Source organism: Salarias fasciatus, chromosome 20, assembly GCF_902148845.1.
Source record: "Salarias fasciatus chromosome 20, fSalaFa1.1, whole genome shotgun sequence".
NCBI classification, from domain to species: domain Eukaryota; kingdom Metazoa; phylum Chordata; class Actinopteri; order Blenniiformes; family Blenniidae; genus Salarias; species Salarias fasciatus.
In genome coordinates, this window is record NC_043764.1 from 30117515 (window position 1) to 30129745 (window position 12231).

At 47.6% G+C, this 12231-nt stretch overlaps 1 protein-coding gene across 1 annotated transcript in view; it reads left to right on the forward strand.

Annotated features, from left to right (window-relative positions):
- klhdc8b (kelch domain containing 8B) overlaps window positions 1–10806 on the forward strand; it is a 190508-nt gene extending 179702 nt beyond the window's left edge. The window contains exons 5-6 of the mRNA XM_030118673.1: window positions 1788–1889; window positions 10534–10806. Coding sequence (XP_029974533.1) covers window positions 1788–1889; window positions 10534–10730 — 299 coding nt within the window. The 3' untranslated portion in view covers window positions 10731–10806. The remainder of the gene's footprint in view (window positions 1–1787; window positions 1890–10533) is intronic.
- Window positions 10807–12231: the final 1425 nt, after the last annotated feature.

Sequence of the window (12231 nt, forward strand, 5' to 3'; positions counted from 1 at the left end):
GATCAACAAAGAGGTGAAGCGTGCCATAAAACTCAGCAAGGTCGCATACAGGGACAGCGCTGAACAGAAATCCAACCGTGGAAACCTGCAGCAGCCTGGCAGGGTCCCAGAAACATGGCAGCTGTGAATTCCACCTCTCCAAAGTCATCCAGGCTGAGGGCAGGAGTTCAGCATCACTGCCTCCTTTTTACAAGCTTGAGACGAGTAATAGCGCCCGGCTCGAAGCAGCTGAAAACCAGAGGCTGTGTATTCTGTTAGTGCTTTAAGAGGACGAGAGTTAGCACAACACCTGGAACCTGACACCCTCTGCTGCAGCTCTCTGGAGCGCTGTGTCCAACAGCTGGGTGGAGGATTCAGCCTCCACCTTCAGATCTGTGTGGCTCCCTCCTGGAAGGGGTCACATCAGGGCAGCAGCAGGTTCTCAGCAAGACCCGCTTCAGTTCAGATCAGGAAGAGAGGCGGACGATCCACGAGCTTTTATTATTGACGCCGTACATAAACATGTGGAAACCCCCTCCACAGCCCCACTGAACAGGAAATAAGAGGTGAAACACAGAGAGACATGAGGGACAGTGACGGGGAGAGGAGTTTAAAACCACGAGGAACACAAGGTGAAACACAGGAACCCATCAGATTCACCAGCAAACGGTGAGGCAGAATAAAACTGGAAGTGAGAAACAGGTACTTTAGAGAAGTGGAACCCTGACAGTGACAGATCATCTCCCAGAATGCATTATTCCTTTTTCTGTGGTCTACTGAATTCATTTGCTGTGATGATACTCTGGTATGTTTGGTAACTCGCTCAGCGTTCCATCAAATTGTTACATGGTGGATGTGAGCAGTGAAGCAGCAGTCATTCTCTGTGGAAGTGACTCGATTAATGATCCCGAACTGATCACGATGCAAAATCTACTCAAATCAAGAGTGTAATCTATTCAGATGAGCATGCACTACAGTCTTATCAGCTTTATGCAGGAACTTTCTAATGAGACTCTCAGATGAAGATCAGATTTAATTTTTTGGTCAATTACTTGATGAATTGAAGGGATTTCATATATTTTCAGGCAACTGGAGCTTCTGTTCGATGTTCAATTAGAAACGTTTGATCAAGTCAAAAGGTTTTTCGGTGCCAAGTCTCAAAGCCGTGGCCCTGCAGAGAGAGGGAGGCTGAGGAAAAGACCTTGCAGGATGAGTTTTATTGAGGCACGGCTGCTCAAAGCCTTCATGTCCGAACTGCGTTGGCTCCGTGGAACAATGGAAGCAGGCAGCTGCTCACTCCTTGGCTTCAGCTGTGGTCTTTGGGGTGCAGAAGACTGCCGACGGCATCGGGTGTTTCTCACTGACACCATCTGTGAAAGTCTGTGTTGTTTTGTGTTTGGCAGGTTTTCCAGTGAAGATCTCTGATGAGCTCCTGTTGATGCTGTGCCTGATTTGAAAAGCACCTTAAAAAAAACACATTGTTAAAGATTCTCAAATCTGGGATCAACTTCACCACTGCAGGCCTTTCAGTTGGTAGTAAACTGCTAAAAACCCAAGATTAGTGTGTTTCTTCTGTGTTGCTGCTCCTCTTTACATCCCATAGTCTCAGGTTGAGTCATTTTCTGCTTCAGGTTCATCAAACTGAGCTTCAGTTCAATTTAATCTGACCATGTTTGGTCCTCTCTAGTCCAGGCAGCGAAGGATTTATGATTTTGCACCCTTGTTGTATTTTTGGCACCATGATTTTAGTTTTAATTTCAATTTTTTCAGTTTTTTAAACAGATGAAACTTCTTTCTTCCTCCAACAGGTATTTGGATCAAGCCCACCCGGACGTCCCGGATGAGGGAGAAGCGGGCCGACTTTGTGGCAGGATGTTTGGGAGGAAGAGTCATCGTAGCAGGTGGTCTCGGTCAGTCTCTTGTTTTTATTGTCTTTCTCTCAGCGCTTCATTCTATCAGTTCAATAAAGGTGCAGCGAGAAGAAATGGCGCAGCAGGACACAAGACAGAATGATGTTGTTGGAAACTATTTTACACATTTTATCCAGGAAGTGTTGAAGAAGGTTTTTATTTTTAATGATTTGATGTTTATAAAAAAAATATAATGCCTTCAAAATATATGATCACCTTCAAAAAGGACTTTCAGTGTTTTTATTCTAAAATTCTCCTTTCATAACATGGTGCGTTGCTGTAATTCTAGTAGAAAACTGTTTTTTTCTGGTACTGTTGCACAACCCACAAACATCAGAAGGTGACTGTTCTCTCCGTGCATGTGCAGTCCATGACACATATTTCCCTGCTCAGCTGAAAATCCCCCCCCCCCCCAACTAATTGAAATTATTACCTAATCAATGATATTAGCCTCATGCTTCCAGCCTGGAGATGAAAGAAGGCCTCGACTCGCTGCAGAATGAAGTTGGCAGCCTGGACCGAACCGCTCACAGCGAATCAGAGAGCGCCACTCAGATTTATCACCCAGCACATGTTCTCACGCGCACAAGCAAATTAAATCTCCATTAGCTTTCCATTTTCTCCTTGACTGCGCTGCATTTGTCAAAGTAAATACAGTGTGGAGTGAGATGGAGCATCGCTACAAATTAATCAGAGGTCAGCTTCTTTTTTCCCTCCACAGCCTGCTGGTTAAGCAGATATTGACTCGTCTTCTTCGGCTCCTGCGAGCATCACAGGATCAAACACACCTCTAAGGAAATACACATGCATATTTACAAGGTGGAAACCTTCAAGTTATGCAGTGAAATCTGCTGCATTAAGCTGCATTCTCAGTTACATGGGAACTTCATTACATTGGTCTGTTTTTCTTGCTTTTACTTCACCATGTTAAAGAATAATTTAGAATAACTGTGATTATTGTTCTAAAAGGACAATGTTTTTAGTGTAAATTCTTAACTGGATGTTACAGTCACATGTTTGTGAACAGAATAGAAATACTGGATTAATCCCAGAGGGAAATGTGAAGCACTGATCCACACAGAATAGATCGAAAAGAAAGTTGAATGTCAAATAAAACAGAATTACAATTCAACAAGGCTTTTCGCAATAAAGGGATAAAAATAAATAATCCCTTCATGTCAGCTCGTCTTTTCTTCAGACTTCAGGTCATGTGACTGCCGAGTTGCTCACTTTATTTATTTTTAGGTATATACATTTTTTGGATGCTGCAGCACTCTCATCACCCCTACTTCCCAAAGGTCACGACCCTGAGGTTGAAAAACTGCGCTACACAGTACTGTTGTTTTACAGAGTTAAGAACATTTCTGACTTTTTTCTCCTCAGCAGAGCAGTGAGTCAGAAATCTACCGTGGAATTAAATCCTGAAGGTCAGGAGTAAAAGCAGCAGCAGGCAGAATGTGTTGATCCTCTGCTCCAAATACCAGAGCTCCACTTTCTGAGACTCTGCAGCCACCAGAGTTATACACACAGTGAATTTATGAAGTTTTACTGCTTTAAAACCCGAAAACTGGCTGCTCTTGGTTACTATCGATCAGTACCTTTATAAAGAGACATTAAATAAAATATTATTTACTGACATGTAGTTTACTGTGGCCGGCGGTGGTTGTGATGTTGTGGATGATTGATCAGTCTCAGAAACAGTAAATCCATGGTGGAAGATCCAGAAGCTGCTGCCTGCTGGGACTGGAGCAGCCGGTAGAGACACCGTTCAGCTATTTGTCCCTTCAACGGAGTGTAGTCGTCAGGCATCGGCGACTCTGCTGAGTCACGACGCTTCATGATGGGCGCTTTGTCTGCAGGCTGCATATTTCTCTGCTTTGAAGGACTGGAGGCAGCGAGGCCAAGTGTAAGAGTCGTGTGTTTCCTGCCAAACGGTGGGATGTGGTGAAAAGGCCACTTGTAATGACTGTGTTTACAGCGCAGGTCAGACATTTCCCTGAGCCGCTCTGCAGGGTGGAAACCCAGGAGAGCAAGAGGTCACAGGCAGGTGAGATAAACACTCCACAAAGGCAGACGGAGAAAAGTTCCAGATGGCAGCAAAGTGGGAGAAGAAACAGAGACGCACACAGGAGTTTGATGGAGTTTTCCTGGTAATCTTTCAGATCACGGAGCTGATCCTGATCATGATCAAACATCAGGTCGACCATGTGTCACATTAATCAAAGTCTTCAGGATTTCTTTTTTTTTTTTTCAAGATGTAACTCAATTATTTACTTTGTGGCACAGTTATTCCAAGAAAACGTGTGTATCTGTTGTTCTTTTATCATGTGCTCAGGTGTACTTCAATCAAACATGTTAGAAAGGTATAGGTAACACAGTGACCTTTGGCATTTAAGTGACATTAGCTGAATAAGCCATCTCACCTTTCCGTCTGCATGCTGGTTAAATCCAGATTATGGAGCATGTTTTTAACTTCAACTGATGTATTGGTAAAATAAAAGAAGCCGAAAGAAGTAACTGTTACTTTTCAATAAGTAGCTAATAAGTGCTCAATACTTTCAGAAACATCAGAAATGAGTAGAGTTTGAAAAGGATGCTGGGATCTCATTAATATAGGGGATGTTTTATATTGTAGAGATTTGCAGGAACCTCTTTTTATGATTCAGAGTTTAAAATTACTTAATTTCTTTTGTCATTGTACAGACTTTGTATTAAAATGTAATTTGATGTGAATCAGAAAGCTCTGAGGCTAAAACTGGAAGTCAAAGTTCAATGTCAACCTGTTAGTGTGAGATAAAACAAATCAATAAAAGCAGGATGGTTATATCTGTATTTAAAGGACAGTCAGGTTGAATAGATTGTTTATATTATGTAAATCAGAGCCCTTGTGGATTGAATCTGATTCATAACCTGTTTGTCTGTTGATGACCATTGTATTAATCATCCATCCATCCATCCATCTTCCACCGCTTATCCGGGGCTGGGTCGCGGCGGCTGCAGTCTCAGCAGGGATGCCCAGACTTCCCTGTCCCCAGACTCTTCCTCCAGCTCTTCCGAGAGGATCCCAAGGCATTCTCAAGCCAGCCGAGAGACATAGTCTCTCCAGCGCGTCCTGGGTCTTCCCCGGGGTCTCCTTCCGGTGGGATATGCCTGGGGAGGCGTCCAGGAGGCATCCTAAACAGATGCCCGAGCCACCTCAGCTGGCTCCTCTCGATGTGGAGGAGTAGGGGCACTACTCCAAGCTCCTCCCTCGTGACTGAGCTCTTCACCCTATCTTTAAGGGAGCCCAGCCACCCTCCGGAGGAAACTCATTTCAGTATCCGGGATCTTGTCCTTTCGGTCATGATCCAAAGCTCATGACCATAGGTGAGGGTGAGGATGTAGATTGACCATTAAATTGAGAGCTTCGCCTTTCAGCTCAGCTCCTTCTTCACCCCAACGGACCGACACAACGACCGCATCACTGCAGCTGCTGCACCGATCCACCTGTCAATCTCACGCTTCACCCGTCCCTCACTCATGAACAAGACCCCAAGATACTTAAACTCCTCCACTTGGGCCAGAGTCTCTCCACCAACCTGGAGAGGACAGACCACCTTCTTCCGATTGAGGACCATGGCCTTGGATTTGGAGGTGCTGCTGTTGCTTCATACTCGGCTGCGAACCGCCACAGTGCAGGCTGCAGGTCTGGGTTCGATGAAGCCAACAGGATAACATCATCTGAAAAAAGCAGATATGAAATCCTGTGGTCCCCAAACCAAACCCCCTCCGGCCCCTGGCTGCAACTAGAAATTCTGTCCATAAAGTTTACGAACAGAACTGGTGACAAAGGCCAGCCCTGCCGGAGTCCAACATGCACCGTGAACAGGTCCGATTTATTGCCGACAATGCGGACCAGACTCCTACTCCGGTCATACAGAGACCGGACGGCCTTTAACAAGGAGCCCCGGACTAAGTATTCCTGAAGCCCCCCCACAAGACACCACAAGAGACGCGGTCAAATGCCTTCTCCAAATCCACAAAACACATGTGGACTGGTTGGTTGAACTCCCATAAATCCTTGAGCACCCTATGGAGGGTATAGAGCTCATCCAGTGATCCACGACCAGGACGAAAACCACACTGTTCCTGATGGATCTGAGGTTTTACTATCGGTCGATGCCTCCTCTCCAGTACCCTGGTGTAGACTTTCCCAGAGAGGCTGAGGAGTGTGATCCCCCTATAGTTGGAGCACACCCTCCGGTCCACCTTTTCAAAAAGGGGAACCACCACCCCCTCTGCCAATCCAGAGGCACTGTCCCCGACCACTACGCGATGCTGCAGAGACCTGTCAACCAAGACAGTCTCTGCACATCCAGAGACTTGAGGTACTCGGGGCGAATCTCATCCACCCCCGGTGCCTTGCCACCGAGGAGCTTACCATCCACCTCAGTGACTTCAGCTTGGTTGATGGACGAGTCCGCCTCTGAGACCTCAGCCTCTGCTTCCTCCACGGAAGACGTGGTGACGGGATTGAGGAGGTCCTTAAAGTATTCCTTCCACCGTCCTATAATATCCCAAGTTGAGTTCAGCAGTTCTCCACCTGGACTGTAAACAGTGTTGGCGGAGACCTGCTTTCCCCTCCTGAGGTGCCGGACGGTTTCATCGAGAATTTCTTTGAGGCCGACCAGTAGTCCTCCTCCAAGAACTCCTCCCAGACCCGAGTTGTTGCCTCCACGACCACTTGGACTGCAGTTCTCTTGGCCTGCTGGCACCTGGCAGCTGCTTCTGGAGTCCCACGAGCCAACAAGATTCGATAGGACTCCTTCAGCTTGTCGGCAGCCCTTACTTCTGGTCTCCACCACTGGGTTCAGGGGTTACTGCCACGACAGGCACCGGAGACCTTACCACCACAGCTCCGGGCAGCTGCTTCGATAATGGAGGTGGAGAACATGGTCCACTCGGACTCAATGTCCCCAGCCTCCCTCGAGACATGAGAGAAGCTCTCCCGGTGGTGGGAGTTGAAAACCCTGCTAACAGAGGGTTCCACCAGACGTTCTCAGCAGACCCTCACAACATGTTTGGGTCTGCCCAGGGGACGGCTGTGGTGTATTGGGGATTGCAGTCATCTTACAATCAGGATGTTGTTGGTTCGACTCCTGTCTCCCCCCTGTCTGCATGTCTCAACCCCCCCAGCTATGGGTAAAATAGCACCACTGCCTTGTGGTCGTCACGGGAGTGACAAAGGCTAAGGGAACCCCCACCCCCCCACACAGAAAAATCTGGAGTGGAGCCCCGAAGGCGGTTGGTTCCCGCATTGCAGCACCATCCAGCAACTCCTGTGGCCAAACTGGTACCAACTGTAAGAGCCAGTCCCTTCCGTTCGACACTACCAGTGAGGCTGAGAAGGGGGTCTGTCGACTGGGCATCTCAGTTCCTCCATAAACGTCGCCCCGGCTTGTCCATGATCTCTCTTGAGATCGACGGAGCTTGTCCTCATCGATAAAATCGATGGACTGCCAGGTCTGCCAAGTCTGTCCTGTTTCCTCCTCCACCAGCGAATCCAACTCACCACCAGTTGGTGATTGTCGACAGCTCTGCTCCTCTCTTCACCCAAGTGTCCAAAACAAGGGGCCAGAGGTCAGATAACACGACAACGAAGTCGATCATCGATCTCCGACCTAGGGTGTCCTGGTGCACTTATGGACACCCCTGTGCTCAAACACGGTGTTCATTATGGACAAACTGTGGCTAGCACAGAAGTCTAATAACAGAACACCACTTGGGTTCAGATCGAGGAGGCCATGCGTCCCAATCACCCCTCTCCAGGTCTCACTGTCGCCAAGTCACCCAGTAGAACAATGGAGTCCCCAGATGGAGCACTGTCCAGCACCCCTCCCGGGGACACCAAGAAGGCCGGGTACTCTGCACTCTGCCCGCAGGCCGAAAAAACAGTGAGGCACCTGTCCCCAACCCGAAGGTGCAGAGATGACCCTCTCGTTCATTGGGGTGAACTCCAACTCATGGCGGCTGAACTGTGGGGCTATAAGCAAACCCACACCAGCCCACCGCCTCTCACCATGGCCAACGCCAGAGAAGTGGAGAGTTCAGCCCTTCTCGAGTGATTGGGTTCCAGAGCCCAGGCTGTGTGTGGAGGTGAGGTGACCCTGACTATATGTAGTCGGTACCTCTCAACCTCCCTCACAATTTAGTGGGAGTATAAACTTTCTCACACCGTTCAAAGCACAAACGGCAGCATGGATTGCTTGTAATTAGACTCCAGCTTCATACTGAATTTATAATGTTGACCTACCGTTTGTTCAGACATAACTGAACAGGACTATTAAATGAGCTCTTTACACGAAAAGTATTTAATTGTTGAATTGCAGTTAGTTGTAGTTCAACTCTTTGATTGGCTGTGATGACCTGCTGTGTTTGCTCATGTAAATCATGAAGATCAGAGTGTTTGTATGTTAGAGTGAAGTGAGTGAGGAGAGAAGGATGATCTGAGAGGAAAGGGCGAAGCTGAGATGAGGGGAAGAAGATGCGGGCGGGCGGAGAACAAGGAGAGTCTGAGACCTTATTACATGAGGACAAAATTGGAGCTGGAAAGAACAAACGTCCTGCAGAGAGGAGGAGGAGGAGGAGGTGATAGAGACTCGGTGCAGGGGAGGTCAAAAAGAGGCGCTGGAACGATGTGGCGCATGTGGCTCGAATCAAAGCAGTCGTGGGGAACGTGCACGAGTGTGCGCACAGTCACAGGTGGGTGTGTCTTCATAATAACTCGATTACGGTGCCGAGGCCTGAGCACAGCCAGATTGCTTTAAAAGGAGCCGTCACTTTGTTCCTTCAGCAAAATGATAACGGTGTATCTACACACACACACACACACACACACACACACACACACACACACACACACTAGTCCACATCACTTGGGGACCTGCTGTGATGGTCGTCTCCATGGAAACAGTGCCTGACGTGAGCGTCACACCTGAGGTGAACAGAAGGAGAAACAGGATTGATCCCAACACACTGCAGATGAAACATGAACCTCAATGCTGAATCAGGATTGACTTTCCTCTCTCTCTCTCTGTTTACCTGCTCGGCCCCTGCAGAAGCTCGGGTGGTACATGAAGTGTGTATTAGCATATAAATGAATGTGTGTTTCCACATGATGCTGGATTCACTCTGCAGCTCCAGTTAATGAGCTGCACTGAACATCCAGGAGGCTCGCTGGAAAACCAACCTGAGCAATTGTTGCTTTGTTGTTGTTTAACAAGGGTGATGAGAGAAAGAGAGACGCAACACCTGCTTTTCTAACAGCTGACTCTGGAAAGCAGATGTTCAGAGGTGAGCCTCCATGAGACCAACTGTTCTACTGTCTCTTTAACCTACAACTCTAATATGATTTTGCTTTCCAGCTAATTTCATTGAACATGAAGGGTCTGTGCTGCTGAGTTATTTCAGTTTCCACTCATTGGCTCTTTTGCCTTCACTCTGTGGTCCGTCTCATCCACATCGTCTGGACTAGGTTCAGGTCAGGTGACTGTGGAGGCCGGGTCACCTGGCAGCTCTCCGTCACGTTCAGACAGCCGTCAAACAGCCTGGAGGAGTGTTTGGGCTCATTGTCCTGCTGGAAAATAAATGATGGTTCAGCTAAAGACAAACTGGAGGGATGCATGTGGCTGCAGGGCGCTGTGGAGCCATGCTGGTTCAGAGTCCTCTTTCCAGAGTCTGGAAAGAATTCCCACAGCGTCACCAGTGAAGCTCCCCTGTAGCATCACACCCCCGTCCAGGCTTCACACTGGAACCATGTATGTAGAGAGCATGCACACTTTCTCTGCATTTCCTAGCAGCTATTTGATCATAAAGACCAAAGCCACACTTAGAGTTTGCGTGATTTTCCACACTGACCATCAGTCCATCGTTTCTCTTTACTGGGCTGGTTCCTTTATTAATATGAAATCTACTGTCAATCACTGTCAGCTGTGAACCAAAACAACTGATGAGTTGTTTTCAGTTGAATTCATATTTGGATAACTGTGTATTTATTAAACATGCTTGTCAGGCCACACTATCCAGAAAAAGAGCTTTCACTACATTTTTCATGTCAACTGGAAAGAGACTGAACTGAATTCCCGCCGTTTGCTCCGGCTGTGTGATTGACGCTCTGATGAACAGTCAGTTTCATGTTGTCCTTCCTGATAGGACGGAGGGACGCCGGCAGAGCCGCTCCTGCCGTGCAGCTTTAATCTATATCCCAGTGCTTTGTCAAACCCGCTGAGTTAGCTAAGGACAACTGAAACTCCAGATTCCGTCTCCGTCCATGTTTTCCCTCTTCTCACGGGCCGTACATGCGGATTTGAAAGCTGGGCACATCAACACAGCTGATAAAAGGCAGGAGGGGGGAGATGCTCCTGCTGGGTTGAAAAACTCTGATTTGCTGTACTGCTCAGCAATGGGACTCTGGAGGTTTGAATCACTGCAGCAGGAGGGAGTTTGCTGAGGAGAGAAGGAGGTTTGAGCTGTAATTAACACTGAGGGGGGGCAGAAATCCCTTCTGCTGGAGTGAATTCACTGACCGAGCCGGCTGATATTAATATCCTGCCTCCTCTTGCATGTCTGAGAGGGCTTTAAATCTTCCTCCTTCTCGCCCCTGCAGGTAACGAGCCGTCGCCGCTGGGCTCGGTGGAGAGCTACAACCCGGTGAAGCGGCGCTGGGAGTACGTGGCGCCCATGCCCACCGCCCGCTGCTCCTCCGCCCTCCTGCAGACTGCTAGCATGCTCTTTGTCATCGGCGGCGTCGCCCAGGGTCCCAGCAACGCCGTGGAGACGCTCTGTTTACAGGAAACTGTGTGACTCACACCACAGCACGCACACACACACACACACACACACACACACACACACTGGGGAACAGCAGGAATCAAATGCCAGCAGGCTTTGATATTTTACTCACGAGGCGCAACTGTCAGCACGCTCAGAGCCTTTTCTACCTTTGTGTCCGACTGATGGATTCCTCCTGCACGGCCGCGAAGGAAGGAACTCCCTTTTTGACATTCAACAAGCATTTTGTGACCGAGCCGTCCATGAAGGACGACCGGACGGACACCTGACCGCTTTTTCTACTCTGGGGAAATCAGAAGAAGACAAAAAAAACCACAGACATGGTGTCTGAAGAAACAACACGCCTTTGAACTCGTTGAGCTTTTTTCCTAATAAAAGCAGGGTACTTCTTTGGATACTACAAGGAAACCTAGGGCCATATCTCAATCCTACCCCGTCCTGCTGCTGCTGCGACGGCCAACTTTTCTACAACCTTAGGGAACAACGCTGTCAGAGTTTCAGATGGAGGCACTGTGGGAAAGGAAAGGTCTTGCTTCTTTTCGTTTCTTTGGTTTCTTGCTTTTCCTTGCAGTGCTTTATTTGACATGTGCATCAGTTAAATACCTTCACACGGCGAGTGGCGCCGAGCAAACCCAACAGTCCAGAGAGTCTCGGTGAACTCGTCTTCCATTTGGAGACAAAGAAAAGCTTAATCCATTTCCAGGGTCACAACCTTCAAACACAGAGAGATGATCAGTCATTGATATCCTCAAAATTCTTTCATGAAGTCAATCTTTGTTTGTATGAAATGAGAAATTCGACCTCCATGGCCTCCTTTTCAAAGCACCCAGGCTCTGAATTGAATCTGTTTTTAATCTTTGGGTTTCACTGAGGCGGTGACACTGAGCTGCTGAGGATTCCAGAAGGACTCAGCTTTCCGGGTTGATTTCATTTATTATCAAGCATCATGCTCTGCAAACTGTGCCGGCCAGTAATCCTTGAATCTTGCATAAATGACCTGAGCTGTGGCGCACAGCACTGCTGCGTGTTGGGAAATCTTTGCAGTTTGGCTGATTTTCTGTTGCTGACACTGGCTGTGAGACAGGTAGTGAAGGCTCTGCCTGTCTTTTAATTTCCAAAGTAACATTTGTTTCATTCGTGATTTTACCATAAAAGTAATTTTGAACAAGATTTTTGCTTCATATTATCTCTGATTTATATTCAAGGTAGAAAGAAATGGCCAGTTGCATGCTGATTCAAGGTACAGACATACATTTAGTCCTTTGCATTAAATTCAGTGCGTGAAAAAAAAGAATGACACTTTTTGAACACTCAGATTTGAGAGCAGAGCATGAAAATGTGTGAAGTCCATCTTCTCAGTGTTCAACCAATCATGATGAATGAAATCATCTGTGAAATCAGGACCTGGAGTCGATCTGGCAGACTGGGAACATCTGTTAAGTCCATTAGCGCTGCGTTCTGAGCAGGAATAATCACTGACCGGCCACGTCTCTTCAAGCAGAAGCAAACAGGG